General features: G+C 36.6%; 1 protein-coding gene across 24 annotated transcripts in view; it reads left to right on the forward strand.

Moving 5' to 3' along the window:
* LOC121855415 (serine/threonine-protein kinase WNK1-like) overlaps positions 1-22,211 on the forward strand; it is a 234,231-nt gene that overhangs the window by 163,926 nt on the left and 48,094 nt on the right. For 15 of the 24 annotated variants that reach the window (XM_042350336.1, XM_042350337.1, XM_042350338.1 and 12 more), the window contains 4 exons: positions 349-2,088; positions 13,374-13,435; positions 17,567-17,933; positions 18,652-18,858. In XM_042350336.1, the coding sequence (XP_042206270.1) occupies positions 349-2,088; positions 13,374-13,435; positions 17,567-17,933; positions 18,652-18,858 (2,376 nt within the window). Of the gene's footprint in view, positions 1-348; positions 2,089-5,421; positions 5,503-13,373; positions 13,436-17,566; positions 17,934-18,651; positions 18,859-22,211 lie in introns of all 24 variants that reach the window. The other 9 variants (XM_042350344.1, XM_042350343.1, XM_042350345.1 and 6 more) reach the window with 7 other exon arrangements.

Consider the following 22,211-nt stretch of genomic DNA (forward strand, 5'->3'; position numbering starts at 1 on the left):
GGGTCGCAGGTAGCCAAATCATGGAAAAAATTGGGATCCCATAATAACACAAAAACATTAGATGATGCTGTTAAGTCACTATGATTTTTGTATTTATTTAAAGTTTTGGAGTTTGCCCCCCTTGGGATCTTTTTTTTTAGTTTTTTTTTTACTTTTTATTTATTTATTTTTTGGGGGGTTCTGTTCTGAACAAAAAGTTTTGAAAGATACTTATTTTCTTCATCATTATTATTTTACATTTAGATGAGGGAATATTGCTGTAACATTGCAGACAGATGTAAAAAAATATATTAATTCTTCGGTAGAAAGCAGACTAGTGTTGCTATCTATGCGTTATTTTTATTTTAGGATGGGCAGTACTTTGGTGGCAACTTTGGGTTTGGGACCTACCAAAGTAGTTCTTCACACTACCAACCAGTAAGTTCTAGTTACCAGTCTCAGTACCAGCAGACTCTCACTACTGGGAGTACTTCAGTGTCCCAGAGCTACTTGCCCACCTCTGCATACCAACCAACCTCACTGCAGCCAACCCAGCTGTCATCCCAGCATACCTCTCAGCAATCTTCACAAGTGCAGGTAGATCCACAACACCAGCAGCAACAACAGCAACATCAGCAACAACAGTCAGAATATTACATTAGTTCACAGGTTCCAGTTGGGAGTGGAACTACAGTAATTACATCCCAGCACCCTATGGGGATGCCACAACCCCAGGTGCTTACATCACAAGGAATGATTATTGGTGCAACTCCTGTAGTTATGGCTTCTCAGCCAATGGCAGGTCTAAGCCATTCTTTGGTGATGGCATCAGGTCCCATGGTGGTACCTTCCATGCCTTCAGTGGCCTTGTCTCAACACTTAACTCCAGTGGTGTCAGTCATGTCCCAGCTTTCTGGAGTAGCATCACAACAGCCACCTTTGTCTTCCCAACATCTTGTACATCCACCTCAGCCTTCAGCTCTTCTATCACAACCATCCATGGTTCCTTCTCAGCCGACTGTTCTCTCATCTCAGCCACAGGTTCTCTCTTCCCAACCGGCTGTATTGCCCTCTCACTCTCAAGCAATACTTCCTCAGGCTGCAGGGAATCTATCGCAAACAGCCATGGCATCAGAAACATCAGGGGTTATACCCCAACTTAGAATTGCACCACAATCAGTGATATCGTCACAGTCACATGTGGCATCTCAATCAGTTGTAGCTTCACAACCAGTCCCAGCTTCACAGCCAGTGGCAGCATCTCAACCAGTGGCAGCAACACAGCCAGTAATAGCTTCACAGCCAATGGTAGCTTCACAGTGTTTGATTGCTCCACCAGCAGTGGTGTCTTCACAGTCCATGGCTGTTCCACAGCCTGTAATTGGTTCACAGCCCCTGGTTGTCTCTCAGCCAGTAATTGTGCCACAGCCAGTGATTGGTTCACAGCCATTGGCTGCTTCACAGCCCATAGTATCTTCACAGTCAGTGATAGCTTCTCAACCACTTGCAACATCACAGGCAGTGATGACTTCTCAGTCACTTGCAGGTGTAGTGGAAGCACCTGCAATAAGTCTAACAGAATCACTAATTCATTCTAGTGTGAGTAAGCCAAATGTAATGGCACCCCAGGGTAGCTCATCTGAGATGGTGCAAACTGTAATGCCACAGTCAGGCATAGTGCCAACCCTTGTACCATCCCAGTCATCAACCATTCTAGTGCAGCCATCAGCAGCGTCAACATCTGTTCCTGAGTCAGCTTCTTCAACTCTTCCTAGCAGCAGTACAACCTCACAGCCTGGTGTTATACAATCCCACTTAGGGTTATCGCAACATTTATCCGTTTCAACCAGTCAGCCATCTGTAGCCCCCTCACAGGTTTCATCAACTCCTGGGTTGATGCCTTCTCAGTCAACTGTAACACTAACACAGCCGGGAGCTTCAGCACTACAAACTGGAGGTCCACTTTCCCAGCCAGAATTAGTAGCATCTCAGCCAGCAGCACTACAGTGTCAACCATCAGTGGTGCCATCTCTACCCGGGGTTGTGTCGTCAGTTCCACCACTCGGAGCGTCCCAGTCATCGTCTACAGTAGCCAGTGATGCAAGCCAGGTGCTGTTTCATGTGCTGCCACCACATCCTGGTCTTCCACATCATCCTAACATGATGTATTCCACAGCCACCCTAGTTAATCAGTTTGATCCTCAGTTTGTACCCTCTCTGATGCAGCCTTTATCCTTAAATAATTCATACTACCAATATCCAACCTTGGTACGCAACCCCAAGCCTTCACCCCTAGAACACCACAAAGCCACCCCAGTATTCTTCCCTCCCAATTTCTCAGCAGCAGTGATGAGTGGTGTAACACCATATATGGGTGGAGTTGTAGCACCAAAATACCAGAATAGTATGAGCCAGCCTCAGCAGCAGCTATATGGCAGAGCAGCGGACAGTGTAAGTGTCCACTTCAAGCTAATAGTTTTGCACAGCATGCCAGCTATGGCTTTAAGGGAATATATAATGGTCTAAAGCATACCTCTGAACAATATCACCATGGTACTTTATTTATCTATCATTGACAATGAACATTAAAAATCTGACTTCCCTAACACTGAAAAGGTTTTCTTGAAAAACTATTAAAGAAGATATCAGCTTCAGCCCTCTCAGATGTGAATAATATCAACCGATCATAGATTCCTTTTTGAAATTATACCAAAAAATATATAAATATGGGAAGATTACTTTGAAATTGGACCATTTCAAGTTCTGAGGTAGTTTTTTTTTATTGCTCGGTACAATTGAAAGTATTTTTGTCTTTTTTGTATATACATTTTATTATACTTTGAGTTAGACATATTACTAGTAATACTGTAGTACTGTAAATGATATGTGTTGTAAAAAAATACTTGATATCAAATGGCAAAACATCCTTGCTTCATGTTCCGGTTATCCCGTTCTTGGATGTGCTCTGTTGATCTGGGGGTTGAGTCCTAATAGAGATTACCAGTACAGCATTCCATCAAAACGTTATTAGTTCTTTTATTTAGGCAGAGCGTCCTTATTATTTGTGCATAGTTGTTTATGCTCTTAATTTATTTTGTCAAGTTAGCTCTATTTGATTTTGTATACCTGTACTGTAGTGGAATGGATTAGCTTTTGCTAGTACTGTAATATTTATCATATGCAGTTTTCAGCCCTTAGGTTGTAGCCATGTAGCACTAGGAGTACTTAAGATTGATTATTTGAGTATAGTTGTGCATAGATATTATGTAGATTTCTTTTGCTTTTCAGTATCTGGTTTTCCTCTAAATTCACTGAAATAGATTTTTAGGTGGTAAAATTGAGTTTATCCATTCTGCATGATGTATATAAGAGTAGAAGGAAAGATGAAGAATGTTTTCATCTATGGATTGTTTTAAAAAGTCGTCAAATAGAGAAGAGCATGTGTAGTATTTCAGGATGATGTGAAGCAGCTAAAATGGATTATCTGATTGGATGTTCAGTTATTAGAATGAGGAACTTCATAATAAAAGATGTGTAATCATCTAAAGGGGGTGGATGTTTGATTCTATGATAGATTATTAACATAGGTAGTTAGGACATGTGGAGACAAAGATTATAGAACTATGATTAGTTGTGATTGGATTAGAGGAAAACAGAATATTACATGGTGATTGATTTAGGCAATAATTATGTAAAGGAAAATTGCTTGATAGAGGACTATACTGATAGCTTGGGTTTCATTGAGCAACCCATCTCTTACACTTAAGAATGGCCTAAGAGATGTAGACAGGTAATGGAAGTTTATGGAAATTTTTAAAAATATTTTGTGTGAAAGGAAGGAGAACTCAGTCGTTGGTTTTTAAGGAGTTGCAAATAGTGAATATTTAAGGGGCTAGTTTGAGCTAATAGAAATTATAAGACAAGGCATTAGAATATTTTTCTGGCCATTAAATGTTTCCATTGCCAAGATAAAGGAGGTTGTGACGTGAGAAGAACATACTGTTGAGGAAGATGATTAACCCCTTCACTATGGGGATGCCACTCTTTGTATTTTATTTGGCTAATGCCAGATGATTTTATTCAGTTCAGAGACACAATCTGTATAGAATTGCTGGGAAACAAATGGAAAAATTTTGACTTGCAAAAGATTCATACATTCAATGTACACTGCTCATTATCAGAACTTTGCGCATCTATCATTAGCTCTTAAGCAAAGCGTACGTCATATTCACCTCAGTTAATGATAAACAGACAGAGCATATACAAGAAAGAGGATGTACTGGATGCTGAGGCTCTCTCTTAACAATAGTAAGAATCATAATTAAGGGATTAGTATTAAATAAAATTTTTACAGTGTTCCCAAAAGCCACAACTGCTGCTGATGCTTCTGCTGGTGCTGCAACACAATGCTGTCTTTATTATCACTCCACTTAATGCACTCAGTTCGGGTAACTTATTCACAGCTTTTCGTAACTCACAACCTATCTTTGCTGATGGACGGTATTCATTTACAAGGTAAACGAAGATAAAGTCAAACATTTTTTGCAAATATTTTGTATTAAATTTTTCCCCAATTATTTGATTATCCACATTCAAGATGTCTCTTATGACTTAAGTGTCTGTGAGGATCATTTAGTACTGTTGGTGACCCTAGGTGACCATCAGAATGACCATATCACCACTCTACTCACTTGGTGGATTGAATATTTGCATTATTCTAAAACAGTATAACTGAAAATCCAAAAAAAATTTCAAGGCGTTGGTGGTTGCTCTCTTTTTCTCTCTCTCTCTCTCTTTTTTTTTTTTTTTTTTTTTTTTTTTTTTTTGCTCTCCTTCTCTCACTCTTTTTGATAGTTTGATAGTTGGTGTATGGGGTATTTTTTTCTCTGTTTGTGTTAAGTTTACCTGCCAATTTGTGCATCAGTCTTTTATAATTTTCTGCTATTTACAGTCCATGTATGGTTATCTGTCAGTCTTTGTGTATTTTTATTTTTGTTTATATTCTTTTTTATCAGTTCACTCCTCTTTCTTTCATTTTCATTTTTTATATATGTATGAACTATTTTTAAGTGGGTGGGTTACAGCACCAAACTCATGAGTATCACGAATTCAGGAAAAAAAAATTTTGCTTGATAAGATTATTGAGGCAGATCTTCAGCTGCCTAGCTTGTGGTTAAACGTCTCTGGGCAATAGTATCTCGTGTATCATGATATACTATGAAAATCTAAAAGTCTCGTTGTAGCTCAGGATATCCTGTGTTTTGTACCATCCTCAGGCTTAAAGCAATCAAATATGACACCAGATTGATATTGAGAGTTTAGGTGGGGTGCTCTTAGGGGTCATTAACCTTTTAAGATAATTTTTCCTTGTTTTTATTACTATAATATAACTACAAGCCTTTATTAGGTTCCATGGTAATAAAGTTGATGTGACCTGTGCAGGTTTGTAGTCATGGTCCAAGTGGAGCTTTTGAACCCCCTGTGCCGAAACCACTGAGCCATGTAATGATGCGCAGTTATCTGGTCAGTTGAATTTTTTGCATGGTGACAATGAATTTACCTCTATGATTGTCTTGATTTTAGTGTCTTGATCATTTTATGGTTCAGTATTGTATTATACAAGAGCTTTCCATAAATTAAACAATGGGTGATATAAACTTAAACATTTATAGAGAAAAAGAAATGTTAATAAAGTCTTTGTCAGTTCACAGCTCTGACTGTGGAAAAAGGAGAGGGAGACATTGTATAATATGTTAATGAGAGCTGATGTTAAGGTCATTCATAGTGTTTGAATCATTAGTACTGTACCACACAAGTACACAACTAACTGTACAAAATATGGCATGGCTCACTGGCTCAGAATGATGGATAAAAAATGAGAGGGGTTGACTGTACCTACGGGCTATCACTATGGTCTGTGGCAAGGCACTTAGTTCCTCCTTACTATGATATATGATGGTACTACAAACAGTGTTGCCTAGGAGTGTGGTCTTTAAACCATAAGCTAAGCAGCCGAACTTTGCTTACAGAATCTTGCCAAACAGAATTCACACACACACACACACACAAAATAGTGTCTTCTCTCAGCCTGTCTTATTTTTTCCATCCTCATCCTTAACTCCATGTTACCTTGAGTTTTTAAGGGACATACAATGATTTGTATGTCATTATATAAAACAAGGTGTTTCACCATAGCTTTGTTTACCACTTACTAGTGTTAAGCTGACTTTGGCTTCTAGTGGGAGTGTTGGTGAAAGTGTGTTAGATGCATGCCTTGAAGTTTGGAAGCATAGAAACAAATGCAGTACCCATTGTTTTTCACATTGAACAGTTTATTCTCTACTGTGAATTATGATAGAAAATAAGCTGTCAGATGTTAGCTATATACATGGATGTGATATTTTGAACTTGGTTGATTATTTTATAGTTAATCATGTGATTGCACTGTATGAAGCTCTTGGCTTAACCTGGACTCTGTAGACAGGTGAGGTGAGAAGTACTTAATATCCAGAATAAGTTAATTGCATTCCTGGGTTTTGAGCTGCCTGCCTTGTCAGAGGTTTCTACCCACTCTAGGAACAAGCTATATTTAAGATATTTTCCTTATCAACCAACATATTTTTCATGGTTTTTATGAATTTTATGTCGAAGGTTTTAAGATGTTCTCCAGACTCGTTTATATGCAAGCTTTGCATGTTATGTAAGTTTCTGTGGCTTTGTAGAAAGTCCAGAATTATTTTCTTATTTTTTATAAAACCAAAGACATTCATTAAAATCATGGAATAACAAGTCTTCATATATTTATCAAAATCACCATTTTATATAATCAACAAATTCAACAATATGAGCCAAATATTAGCTTGTTCAAATTACATGAATATGGTACAGTACCCTCTTATTTTCACCCTAGCACTGTCACGGATATTTTCTTCTTATTCTTTCAAATGTAACTCGGCTCTCTTCTAGGTCCAAAAGGTTCTCTTTTTTTATTTATCTTTTTCTATCATTCAGACTTTGTCAAAGAAAAAGATAAAACTAATCTTTTATAGGAGTCACAAGAGTCCAAATCTAATATTTAAGGTAATGTAAATGTTTAAATTTTCTTGCATAGTGTTAATCATTGAAGACAAATTTCCAGCCAAATTTGAAAGAAACTCGGTGAATGTCACCATCACAAGTTAATTGTGAATGGCTCTGCCTTAGGTCAGGTGTAATCTGTAGAACATCCTATTAGAGTGCATGAGTGGTCTTGGTTGTTGCTTGCATCTAGTTAAGTTAGTTGTAAAATCAATTATAATTAATTCTCTTGGTGTTACTATCTTTATGTAATTTAGTGGTGTACTACTGTGCCAATGATGGATTTTTATAAGTTATGACATTAATGTTGACAAGATTTATTTCAAAGGCATATGAAAACATGCACTCTCATCAATGCATTATCATCCCATGTATTTTTTGGTCATATCTGAAAGTTACTGTACTCTATTTCAGCTCAACACTAAATTTTATACTTTTGACATAAAATGTTTCTCATTAGAGGGTTGGGTTGTATGAATTACAGTTTATTGTAATTAAATCATACAATTGTAGTACCTCACACATACAGCAAACAGAATACCTCACACTTGACACATACTGTACAGCACTTGGTAACATTTTTGTATGCATTATATTTATTTTTTTTTCTGGGGAGATTGTATCACTGATTATCACTTGCATTACGTTACAAATCTCTTCAGGATATTTATGGGTGAAGCAGTACATAATTTAGTGTATCGGTAAAGGAAATTACGGAGAAGTCTCTCCTCGACTTACAAAGGGGTTCCGTCCCAACGACCAGGTCGTAAGTCGAAAAGGCGAAAATAATGCATAGAAATTCTAAAATGGGTGTCTCTTTTTCTTCTCGGCACCACGAGAACTCTCACTTTTACGCTTGCCAGCCAATTTAAAGGGAATTACAAACAAAAATTTTGTCAGTACACGGCGCGATCACCAACGTCGGGACTCGAAAATATGTCCTGTGAAAAATATTTTATACGACCATGGCTTGTATGTCCAGGTTGTCGTAAGTCGAGGAGAGACTGTATACTGATAGGTACTGTACTGCTTATAGTTAGAAGGAGAACTATTGCCTTGGCTATCTGGCCTATATGCATGGTTAGGGAATACCTCTAGCATACAGATAAAGAAGTAGATTGGAGCTCTAAAGGTAACATATCTTTTACCTCAACTGAACTTTTAGAGATACAGTTATTATGGTAAATGAAGTACAGTACTTCCTGCTTCTTTTTTAATAGCCCTACTGCATCACCCTAAAATGTACCCTGGTTGTCACATTTAAAATTGAATGTGTACAGTGGAGCATCTTCTCCAAGTACCTCATGTATTACACATCTTACATATATTACCGGTATTACTTGCAGCACATTTTGCTTGTATTTTCCTTGATTTATGCTTTAACTTTGAGTTATTTATTTTTTATTGGCCACTTGCCCACATTCTTTGTACAGTACTATATATGTTTTGAAATTTATTCCATATTTTTCTTTGTATTGCCACATTGGAGTTATTCTCTTTTCTAATTAATTCAGTCCCCATTTCTGTAACTGTAAGACCTTTCCTGGACAGTATTCCAAGTCAGTGTCTCACTCACCCTTCATTAGTTTCCCCGGCTCAGGTCCTCAGTAAACATACTTTTCTTTGAAGCTGTTATCTTCCATCCACTGAACAGTTCTGGAATACTATGTGAAATATTCAACCACGTACCTATTGGTTATTTAGCAGAAGTTCATAGCCTAATTCCTTTTTCTTTCTCAAATATAATAATAAACAGTATTATTAATCCAATCACTAGGTCAGTTGAGATTCATGATCTGCGCTTTACATTTAGAGACATACGGCACTTCAGTTTAGCTAACGTACCAGTAGACAAGTCTGTGAGAAATCCAGTAATATAGTTTGCCAGTTACTCCTCTTGTAATCCTGTTTATATGAAAGATAATTTGGAGGATTTTAGAGATCTTATTTTCATATGATAGTCGAATCTAAATTTTACAGTTTTTCTTTTACTTTTGTATGTTTTCACCATTCTAGAAGGAAAGTGAAGAGAATGGAAAAAGAATGTAAGAAATAAGCAGATGAAAGGTGGTAGGAAATGTTGCCGGAAGTTGTAATCGGGAGTTTAGTTTACGTTATTCTGTGGATGTAAAGCACTGAGTGGGTGCAAAAGGAAGGAGCAGCTTTAAAGTGATAATTATGGTAAATTGGATGTAGAGAATAAGAAATACAGAAATGGGGAACTGAAAGAAGAGTTGAGCAGAGAACAAATGAGAGTTTAGTCAGTGAAAGTGAGCTTATAATTCACAGGTGGATGGCTGGAGGGAATGGGTTATACCAAGAAGGTGGAAGGATGGGTTTAAAGGAGATGAACATACAGGAAACAGCAGTGTGCTTAAATGAGTGGCGAATATGGCATCGAGTGATTTTCAGGGAAGGACATTATGTTTGCTTGTGTGAAGTGACTGGGTTAACCAGATTTGGGGCCCTGTTATGGAAGGGAGGTATCCAAGCAGAACACATTTTCTGCAGCAAGAAGAGTGATTAAATGATCAAATAAATGGAATGTTTGTATATATAGCAATTGCTTGTTTCCAGCCACTGTGCTTCAAATTAGAAAAGCTTGAAAGAGTAGAACAAACTTTTTTTTTATTAGTATTTTAAACTAAATGAATGCTGTGTCTTCCTATCTTTGACTATAACTGTCTACTGAAGTTCACACTCCAGATGAAGTTCATTAATATGATGGTACCTTCACCACCACCATTTCTCTTGTTGGGGGCATTAATTCCAACAATGGGACTTTTTTGCATCTGTCAATTTTGTTTCTGGATTTCCCTTGTAGCATGTCTCAAACCTCAAGTCATATTTGTAATGATGAGAAAGACATTCCATTAATATGTTCAAAAGTATACTACAACATGCACAATACAAATTTTATTTTGAGTTCTCCTCTGCCAATCATACACTTACACAGATACATCATTCAATATTTATAATACAGAAATTCGATGTTGAAGCAAAACAAGCGACGGATAGAATTCTGACCAAGGTGTGCTAGATGGTATAGAGATATTGAGTGAAAGATTAGTAACAATAGAGTGAATAATTTTAAAGTAGATGGCAGGAGGGAGAGGAGAAGCTAATGGTGATGAGGGAAGTATACTAGAAGTGATAGGGATGGACATACAGGGAGTAGAGTACATATGAATAATAGTAGAGTATGGTGGTGAGTGGCTTAGTGTACTGTCAAAGAGTAAATGGGCGAGTGAGGGGAAAGAGTCCTAGTTTGTGTTTGACCCCCCAATATGTATCGTAGGAGAAGGCTTTTAAGATTAAAAAAAAAATAAGCCAGTTTATATTCACAATGTATTATTAATTTATCAGTACAGTTTATGCCATTAATTTTGCTTATGTATAGGTTAACTTATAACTAATGTACACACTTCTAATGTGATTTCCTCTGTATCTTTTCTTGTTTGGTTTATTTTATCTTTTTTTCTACATTATATTGATGATTATGCTGTTTATATGCAGTGTTTATTTGGATATTTTTCAAGAATTAATCTGATTATTTTTCCCTGCCAATATTAAAAAAAAAAACATAGAAACTGAATATTGATGTTGTTGATTTGCTGCCATGATTATTATTCTTTTTGCCTCTTAGTTTGCTTGTGGCTTCTTGGGTATATGAACAGTTTAGACTGATGTTATTAATGCTGTCTCAATAGTTTGATTTAAATATTGAGAATTAGAGTGCAAAGGTTATGACATTCATATATATCTGGGGAAATATGCTTGTACTTGTAACCCAAGACACACACACTCACATACACAGACAAATATACCAGAACGTACATAGTTTTTCACATGGAATATAGGTAAATCCATGACACGCTTATTGAAACACTGTGGTAATTTCACACATCTGCATATAAAGAACATCCATATTTTATCTTTTATCGTCCTTTTCATTATCATTCATTCTTGCATAATATTTTCACCTATTAGTACAATATTCCTCTTCATCTTACATAGTATAGTACACTGCCTTAAAACTCTCTCTACTTCCCTTCCTCCACAGCAGTTCACTGTACATTTCCAGTCTTCAGAACCTCAGTTAATCTTCTGAAATTTTTATTTGCTCCTAAGTTTGTCATTTTGTTTTTGTTTTTCATTTGTTATTCTTATAATCTAAAGTGAGTACGGTCCATTACTGGATTTGCATGTCAATAATGGAATAACCTTTTGGTGGGGTTGGGGTAACTCACTAGCTGCTGGCTACTAAGACTTGAGAATTAACACTTGTCTGGTCACTCTGTATTTCAACAAGAAGAAGCCTGTGTTAAAAAAAAATACTGCTCCACTCCACACCTAAGATTTCATTTTAATTTACACGTTCTTCACTATGCTCTCCTTCCACCAGCCCATTATTTACCTCCCATAAATGTACATAAAGTGGCCCACGCTCTGTAGCTTCTCTCCACTTAGCTTTATTAGTGTACTGTCCAGTTTTTTTTTTTGTCATATCCACCTTATTTTTAATTTTGATGTTCATTCAACTTCTTCACCACTTGTATTATGTCACCACAACAAAGATGATCCTTGCTTCTAATGTTTGGCCTTTATTAATTGATATCACCTGTCCCTCTGTCAGTCATGTTAGTTATCATAGCATAACATATCACCGTCTTATATTCACATGGTAAACTTGGCCAAAATCCACCTGTATAGAAAACGCCACTATAGTCCTGTAATTGGTTTTGGATCCATTTTTTTTTGACCGGTTCTTTTGCTATTTGAACCAAAACCTTAGTACAGTAATATTTATTCCCCAACTTCCAAAAATTGAGGGAAAATCTTGCCCTAAAGGTTAGAAAGAAGATTGATTTTTGGGAGGATCAAAGGTTAAGGCCACTGTTTCTGGAGATGACCCAAGACTGTCAGAACAATAACCTTCAGTTCTACTATGAGTAGTTCTGGAAAACCTCATACACAGAACCTTTATAGATAGTGGAAGGAGGATTTAGTCATCAGGTCAGAGATCAGAGTTACAGACACAGCCTATGAATATCTCTTAACACTTTGACATTTGAGGATCTCCATCAGCCTCTTACACATTTTCATAGATGCTGACAATAATCTCAAGTGACTCAAGATGTTCCTAATGACCTAAAATTAATCACAGGTGCTCATAATAACCCCAGGTGACTAATAGGTCCTTGTTTTTGGTATCTTGATTAAATTTAGCTGTAATAAACTAAACAAACATGGGCAGAAACTTCCTTTATCAGCGGCATAATGTTTCCAAATATTTTACTCCATCTGTAATCACAAAATGTTATTTTGGAATTTAAATTACACCAAGCAGTACTTTATTTACTTCATTTAAAAGCATCTTCAATTTCCTCTTGCTATTTTTTTTCTTCAATATTTTACAATCTGTTGACAACACATCAAGGTTAGTGTTGCTTCAGTCTCAACACTTTAATTAGTATTCAGGGTATCAACAAAATTTTAATGTACATAACCCTCCCATATATTGGCTGTCTTACCTTATTACATATTCATTCTTTTCTTGTGCTTGCTCCAGTCTTGTCACTGAGGTTATCATAGCCTTTAATACTTTGTACTAGTCTTGCCCACATTCCATGAGATGAGCTAATCTTCTACAGCTTAGCTTTCTTTTTAGTTTGGTATGACTTGTGATATGAAACATGGTTTGAGCTTCACCTTCTTGCTACATTCCAAAAACTTTTATTGAGAAGCTGCCACATGACTTATACCTACTCTGTACCTCCAAATCCTTACTGAAGTCTTCCCATCTCATTAACAACTCATGTATTTAAGCTTTTCTTTCATGATGCCTGTGTAAGTCCTACCTCAAGGGTAATGCAACTACTATAAATCCATGTAAGTGTTCACGTACATTAGCAACACAAGTTGATACAGTAGTACAGTCATTACAAGCTCATAACAAAAAGCATGAAAGCATTACAGTACTTCATCACTCAATGTTCTTATTTTCTGTTGGGTGTTTGACCCCTGTCCCCAAATGTTACTTTTCTTCATCCTCTCTATTGTTTTTAGTTTTCCTGAGTCCCAGCACCCCGCACTCTCTTTTCCAGATTGTATTGTTGTTTGTTGTGTAGAATATTTTTAAATGAATACAGTAGGTAGATATATAAATAGATGATTTAATGACTGTAGTTAATCATATTTATGAGAAGAAAGATCTGCTTTATCTGTAGAGGCAATTAAATTTTCTTACTAATTATATACAGTATGCTGTTGTTTCCTGTTGACAGGTTTCTAATGTGCCTCCCCTCCTCTCACAGGTGGAAACTTGTCCATCGCCCCAGATACTTACAGACGCATACTCTCACCTGCTGAATGATAGGTAAGGCATCTTGTATTGAAGACTCTTGCCTTGTCCCATGTCTTCATTGCTCAAGATCTCCCCTTGGTGTGTTATGTCTTAGGATTTGAATGTGCCTCCTAAGAATGCTTCATATTCATAATATTTCAAGTTTTCCTTTTCATATAATTCTTTTTGCACTATTTTAGTAAATACGCTTTGCTGTGTGCAGTCTCTTTGCATTGGTTTATCTTAAAAATCAGTATACTTCGTACAGTAATTGGTTTTATGAACTGAACTAAAATTTGTATTATCTGACTTTCAACTTTGCAATCAGTCCAACTATCCAGCTTTTCAATCTTGCCCCCAATCAGATTTTATTTTAGGTATCCAACCTTCAAAATTTGTGAATTATTACTAGAGGAACTTAAGCCACTGTCTGCCCACCTCATATTTCATTTGTTTTGGTAGTTGGTATGATCAGTTGTATTCACTCTGTGTATGGAGTTTTGTCCATAAATATTACATAAAATTCTTCACTCTGTTGGTTAATAATACAGTGGTCCCTCGGTTAACGAGCACAATCCGTTCCAGCAGGTTGCTCGTTAACCGAAAAATTCGTTAACCGAAACCATTGTTTCAATGGGTTTTTGGGTAATTGGTTCCAGCTCACCGAAAATTGCCTAAATTCAACAAAAATGGTAGAAAAGTTCACTTACTTTGAGGTGTGTATGTAGAATGCTCCTGGATGATGATGATGATGTGCATTTGAAGTGGGTGGTGGAGGGGGAGAATGGAGAAGAGAAGGAAGTGGAGGTGGAGGAGAAGCATTTTACTGCTTCTTGGAAGGCGAGTCACCTTCCATGAAAATGTCAGGAATCTCTGGACTGACAGATTCTCCACCATGAACATCCTTTCTCCTTCTTGAAGTGGAAGGCTGAGGGATAGCATCTTGTTCCCTCTGCCTTTTACTGAAGAAAGTGTCAGTTGTGGTCTGTGGGGCATCTGTCATCCTCACCATTAACTTATGTTTAAAGAAGGAGACCACTGAGTTCTCAACATGACACAAAGTTAGTTCAGTTTTTTCCACTTCTGGGTGCTTTGAAGCCAGTTCCCTGAACTTCTCCCAGTAGTAAATCACATCTTTCAACTGTTTAGCTGACATGGTCATCACTTTCAATTTCCTCCTCACCACTGTCAGTCTCTACCTGTAACATCTCATCCAGTTGCTTCAAGTCATCAGGAGTAAGTTCCTCCTCATGAGATATCACAAGCTCTTCCACATCCTCCTCCTCCACTTCAAGGCCCAATGACTGACCAATGGACACAATCTCCTGGTCCAACTCTGTTTCTTCCTCAAGTCCCTCAAAATCATGGACTACTGATGGCCACAGTGCTTTCAATGAAGAATTGAGGGATCTAGTGGAGACTTCTTGCCATGATGACACAATCAATTTTACAGCCTCCAGGATGTTGAATTGTGTCTTCCAGAACTGCGCCAGTGTTAGTTCAGGATCAGTGGAAGTTGCCTGATGACACCTCCTGAACATTTTCTTCATGTACAACTTCTTGAAGTTGCTGATCACATTCTGGTCCATTGGCTGTATGATTGATGTAGTGTTTGGAGGCAAAAACAACACTTTCACAAAGTCTAATTGATACTCCAAATTTCTGGCAAGGTCAGGGTCATGACCTGGAGCATTATCCATGAGGAAAAGAGCCTTTAAAGGGAGTTTATTGGTGGTTAGGTAGCTCTTGACAGAAGGGCAAAACACATCAACAGCCCATTCAATAAAGAGCTGTCTTGTCACCCATGCCTTACGGTTGGACTTCCAATAAACTCCAAGCTTTGTTCTTACCACTTTCTGTTGCTTGAACACCCTGGGGTTTTCAGAGTGGTAGACAAGCATAGGCTTCATTCGGAAATCCCCTGAAGCATTGGCACCAAGCAATAGAGTGAGACGGTCTTTCATGGGTTTATGCCCAGGTAAAGAGGCTTCTTCTTTGGTGATGAATGTTCTTTTGGGCATCCTTTTCCAGAACATCCTAGTTTCGTCCACATTGAGCACTTGCTGTGGAAGATAATTTTCTTCTTCCATCAGTTTTTTAAATTCATCTAAAAACTTTGCTGCCCCTTCCTTATCAGCACTAGCAGCTTCACCATGCCTAACAACACTGAAAATGTCACTTCTTTTCTTAAATTTTTCGAACCAGCCTTTGCTGGCCCGAAAATCTTCAAATTCTGTGCCTGAAGAACCAGGTTGATCTGTCTTTAAATGTTCGTAAATCTCCATGGTTCTTTCACAAATGAATTCAGTAGAAACTGAATCACCTTTCATCTGTTTTTCCCTAATCCAGATGATAAGTAACCTCTCAGTTTCTGCAATTAGGGATCTACTTTTAAACACTTGTAGATTTGTCTCTCACTTTCACTTCTTTAAATTTGTCTCTCTGTGCAAGAATTGTGGGACATGCCATATTCTTTGCATAGCGCATTTGTTCTAATGCCTTGTTCATGTTTTTTTATGATTTCCTGCTTGGTTTGGATTGAAATTGCTTTTCTTGATCTCTTAGGCCCCATGCTGGATTCAAACAATGTCAACACGTGCTTTTCAAAGTTAAACTTGTTGTAAATAAAGAATATTTTCTTTAAAATAACACTGCGCTATATATCGTCAATATGTAAAATAAATTTTAAAATGACCAATAATTTGCTTGGAAGCACAGAAAAAAGCATTTAGTTGAAGAGAGTCTCAAGCAAGATGTTACCTCCAGTGAAAACAGAGAGAGACTAACGCCTGTTTGCTGTGTTAAGAGGCTGGATGCCGCGCATTAAACTAGTCACTTTACCTTCAATTATGTTCAATAATTGTTAAAATGACTAAAAAATTAATATTAAACTTTTAAAATTATTGAATAGTATAAACTTCTTGATATATACTAAAATAGTAAGGAATTTAAGCCCTAGAACCGATTAATGTATTGGCGGACTAATACTACAGCTGGTTGACCGCCCAGTGCAAGCCAAAACTTGTTGAGGTCGGCTCGTAAGAAACTCTTTAACCGAGGGGTTGCTCGTTAACCGAATTTAAGAATCTTATGGGAGGTAACTCGTTAACCGAGGGACCACTGTATTAGATTGTAATGATATTGGATTTGTGAATGTGATGAAAAGCAGACCAATGAGGAACATTGTAATTCTTAAGAGTAAAAAATTTGAATTATTTAAATTTATTGAACAATTTTACAATGACCATAATATTAGAGAAACAACTGCTGTTTATATCTTGAAGCTGAAGAGAACTTATCCAAGTTTTGTTCTCCCATAAGAACTAATTATATCAATAATGTATTTTGATAAACTTGGATACAAGTTTAGTGTACATTATATACATTACTGTTTCACTGTACTTTACAGTTTTATAATACTGTAGCAGTCCATCACAATAATCAGGTCAGATAGTAGGACTTTTGCTGTACTGTATTAACATTCTTGTTAAAAGAAATGTCAGAACTGTGTGGTTTTGTTATCATTTATCTATTGTGTGTCAAAGACTGCTCGTGTTTCCGTGCAGTTTTATGAGCTGAAAGGAGACACATCCATATCACTTGTTCACTGTGTTCATGCTTATGCAGTTTTGAAGAAGAAAAACTCCCACTCTAACCTAGATGAGTCATGAACCATGATTTTGACCCACCTTGCATCATAAGTTAACTGTAAATAATATTCTGTGTGGTCTTTTATTCTTTTTTCTTATAGTTTCAGTAATCAAAGTGATTTTTAGTGTTTTCTTGTCCTTAATAATAGTTTATTGATTTAATTTTTGGATAAAAATATTATTTTGTGGGGACAATTTTCCTTTCTCCTTTGCAAGATGTGACATTGCTTGTTAGAGATCCTCCATCCCTTTATAAAATATTTTTCTACATTTCTTTAAAAATCCTACAATGCTTCCTCATAGTGATAGCTTTTTTGTGTAGCTGATGATGCTGCTATATATTTTGTTTGCAATCCCTGCTGAACAGTTTTGCAATGCCATTGGAGTGTAAGATTTATGTGGTGCATGCAGAGGTATTCTCCAATTGGTAAGTACTGATCATCCCTTTGAAGTACTAGTTGTTGTGTGAAATATGTGAAACAGTGAAATTTGTTCTTTCCATGTATCTGAGAAGGCCTGGTGGCACTGGTTTGGAGACGCAGACCAACAACTCCGTCACAAGCAGCAACACCACCTCTTCCACCATCATCACCACCATGTCCTCCTCCTCAAACACCACCATCACCTCCTCTACTCACCCTCCATTTGACCCCAGCGCCGCCTCCGAGTCAGAGTGCAGCGAACATCCGGCCGATGGGTCCAGCAGCAAGCCACACAAGAGGATCCGAAAGAAAAAAACCTACGATCGGTTTCCAAAGTTGACCGTGTTGAGTGTGAAACATACAATGGTTGAGTGCCAACTGGAGACCATCAAACAGAAGACCATCACTTTCAAGTTTGACATTACAGACAATGACCCACAAGATGTCGCCAACAAATTGGTAAGGCATTTCAAATTCTATATTTCTACACGAGCTAATCTAACCAAATCTCTGCATGTCATGGAAACAAAAACAATGTGGAAAGAATACATATGGTTTTCTGTTATTTCTTCTTTCTTCACAACATTTAGTATTGCATGTCATTCCTTCATTTATGGGTGGACTTAATCAGTCAGTTGATCTCTAAATGTTCTTGCAGTACTATATAGCTTAGTAGAGAAAAAAAAAGAATATTACAGAAACTCTCCAGTAAACCAGAGTAAGTGGGGAATAGTGTGTCAGGGAATGAAGTAATCTTTGTGTGAATAGATAGAAGTTAAATCTTTAATTAAGTGGTAATAAAACATAAGTAATCAAGAGGAATTAAGTGATAATAAAATAAAAGCACTCAAGAGGAATATTGCCCCAGAAAGTTAGAGTTTAAAAGCAAAGAAAATCCAAGAAGATAAAGTGCAGTACAGTATGTGGAGTGGGAGATGAAGTGAAAGGCAGAGTAGGCAGGGAGTAGGTGTGGACTTGTGGGCAGTATGAAGGTAGAGAAGATGAGTGAAGTGATATTTGACAAGAGACACAAGATACAAGAGAATATTATGAGAGGAAGAAGCATCAGGATGGGTTGTTTTCAGCTCGTGTACTAATTACTCTTTTACATAAGCTAACTATAAAACATAACATTGATAAATAGATAAAAATTTAATATTTTGTTATTTACTTTCAGGTCATGACCAATCTGTTGCCTGTAAACCACGCTGAAGTTGTAGTCAACTACATTGAAGACATCATTCGACAGCTGCAGGCCAACCCTAATGTCCTTCCAGTTGTCTCCACTCCAGGCCTTGATTCTCGAAGCCAACACCATGCTCAAGAGGGTCATGCCCGTTCACCATCTTCCTCCAGGCGCCATCGGGATGATCCTGAAATTAGGGTCAGTAAATTATTTTTAAAGCTTATGTCTTGGTGATGGAAAGATTTTTTTTGGGTCAGAGTTTTCCTTAATATTATTACGGTTTTTGTACGCATGTGTTAAGAACATTGGACACTTTCCAGTATGATTTACAGTCTACTTAGTTCCAGGATTGGTTCCTCATACCGTATATTGTTACTGTAGTAACATTTTAATAATCGGTTTTGTATAATATACAGTTTGTATATATAGGGATCACTTGGTATTTGTAGACATTAGAGTTCTTACTTGTAGAGGCATGGAGAGTGTTGATACCTTCTCAGTAGTCGTATATCTATAAGATGTTGGTTGTGAAGTCACTAAGATGATGTGAACTTGTCATCCTCATCATCATGCATCATTTTCCCACATTTGAAGCCGAGAGTTTTATGTAAACTTTCCAAAAATGTTGGGACCTTCATGTACACAGTGACCCAACAGCAGACATACGCTGAAAAATTTTACATGTTGGTTTGGTTACCTATTAGTAGGAGCTGTTTATTGTACAGTTGTGGACAAAAAGAATTTGGCAGGGAGGAAGTGTAAACTGTGCCTGCATTGTAATTACTGGGAAAACAAAAAAAAATCAGTTTGTTGTGTGGAAAGAAAATCACAGATTTTAAACCGCTTCCTTTCATACACCACCTCCCTCCCTCCCTGCTTCCTGAATTTTTTTTGTCCACAATTGTACATAGTAATGAGAAGGTTGAAGGTTATGCCAGAAAATAAATAGAATTGTGGCAGTTAAATGATATATTATAAAAAGTTAGAGAGAGCTTCAGATGTGTGGATTCAAGTAAAATAAGTAAATAAAAAGTTAAAATAATTCATTTAGTTTATTATTAGTTAATATTTCTTGAGAGAAATGTATTTGAATTGTTTTGGAAAAGAAAGTGAATTATATTAACTTGAGTAATGGCTGTAGCATGATTTACTGAATTATTTAATACCTCCAGTTAACTTAAAAGAGCAAACAGTTCTCTGTGTAAACATGGATTTAATTAAGTGGAGATGGATTGTTTTTACATGAATAGTGAAACAAACTGGGCCTTTGCAAGAGGACGGTATTTTGATGGCTTCTTATAGAGAAGTGGGTTTAAGGTCTTAGTTAAAGGATACTAGCAGGTTCTTACTCGTTATGAATTTTATAAGGTCATTTGCCTCACATTCCTAAGCTGAAGTTTAAATTGATAATGTTTTCCTTTGGTACGAGCTAGTTGTGGGTACAGTACTTTACTCATGGTAGCTAATCCAACATAGAGAATTCTTCAGCATACATACTGGGTATTGCTGTTTGATCTTTGATGTTTTGAAGGTGATAAAATGGTCAACAATCAACACTCGTGTAAAGATTGTTAATGCAAGTGCTGCTGTAAATGTGACAAAAGATGAGGCATTTGGTAAGGAGACTCTAGTTGTTAATTTTTTTTTATCATAGAGCATTTGTTGTCTGGCTCCTAACTCCACTAGAGCACACAGTCCCCAGAGTATGATGTCTAGGTCAAGTAGTCCTTGTATGTTTGCACACTGTACATTTTCAATAGTTTTTCAATATTTATTTTAACATAGTTTTTAGCCATCCTCCACAGTAAACCACTTAAGACTCTTGTACCCAAAGAGTGGGTTCTATTGTTATGAGAGAACAGATTTTTTTGTTTTTGTTTTGTTCTGAAATCTTTTACAACTGTTCAACCATCCTCCTATTTTGAGTCTTAATGGCTGAGTTTGTTAACCTTATACCTATACAGTATATAGCATTTTGATGAACATTTAGACAAACATTATCATAGTAGATTTTGGTCTCCATAATATAAGTTTTATTCCACTGCTGGATCAGTCCTTTATATGCATGTTGGGCCTGGATGAGACAGTTCACTCTATTGGAAAGTTCCTTCCTTGGACAAAAAATAAATAAAAAAATAGGAAAGAGAGGAAGAGGCAGCTGTGCAGGTATTGATCCACACACACATCCTCAACTAACATCTATATCTTCTTTAACTTTGTCCCCTCATATGATTTACTTCATGATAATTAGTGCTGTATTCATATACCTGTATTATCATAATATAGGTCACAAATTAACAGACTTAAGTTATAAAGTTTGGGCTGTTTGATGAACATATTTCTGTTGATTCTGAAAGTATTGATGATCTATTCAATTGGAGAGAACTTTTTTAATTTTGGACTAAGTCGGCCACACTTACAAAGACCAACAGCGATAATAAGAGACTGGATCTTTAGGTACACACTTCTTAAGAAAGTAGATGCAGCTCTTGCTGTATACTGTTGCTGTTTAGAATTTTTCTTGTATTTACCTGTAAGTAGATACTGTAGCAGTTTCATAAAGTGTCATTAAACTGAGGATGAAATGTATTGATGTACGTAGTAATATAAATGTCCTATATGTTGTATCTTTAACCAACAATTACATGTTTTTTAATGCTGAATTAGGTTATTTCTGGTTCATGCTTAAACTGCATCCTTTAGCCATTTAGAGTGAGACTGTCTTAGTGATTTTTACTTTTATTTTCACAATTTGGGGGAAAATTACAAATTATTTATATTAGTATGTAAGTAACACCTATAGTATTTCCATACTAACCTGGCTCATAAGCCAATGCCCCTCTTCTATACTAATACTGTAGATGATTGTTCATAGAAAATTCAAACTAAATGTGTTCACAATTGGTAAGCAGACCTGTTATTATCTAAAATAATGTTAAATATCTGGACTATCAAAAAGCAAATCATTTCAAGGCATTAGCGCTTATGGGCCAGGTTAGCGTGGAAAGGGTATAGTTGTTGACCTGCTCCTGGTAGACACTAGCATGCACCTTCATATTTAGGTTCTTAGGGTGACACACATTATTCCTTCTAGATTCTTTCTATGTGTTGGGGTGAGCAGGAGGTTGACAAAGTATGGTATTGTCATATATGAATGGATATGATTTTGGTTTTCAGAACATGCATATGGATGATGGCAAGATATTTTGAAAGTGTTTTAAATTATTAAATGATATCAAGACAATGGGTGAAATAACTATATTACAAAGCTTCTCTACTTACAAGTCATCAAGGTCTAAATGGTTCTGTATGATATAACTTTACAACACTTTCAAGTGATTGTAGAAGGAATAACTTTCTTTCTGCAATATTATATTACTGTTGCTCACAAACTTTGTATACTATAATTTCTTGTATGAAAATTAAGTTGTAGCTGAAATTACATTTGAAGGTGAGATTTGTGTATTACTATCTATTTGCTTATACTGTACTGCATTGTTTTTGCAGCACATACTTTTAAGATGTTACTCTGGCAGGGCTTAAGCTGTTGT

The sequence above is a fragment of the Homarus americanus genome, unplaced genomic scaffold (genome assembly GCF_018991925.1).
Source record: "Homarus americanus isolate GMGI-L3 unplaced genomic scaffold, GMGI_Hamer_2.0 scaffold45299, whole genome shotgun sequence".
NCBI classification, from domain to species: domain Eukaryota; kingdom Metazoa; phylum Arthropoda; class Malacostraca; order Decapoda; family Nephropidae; genus Homarus; species Homarus americanus.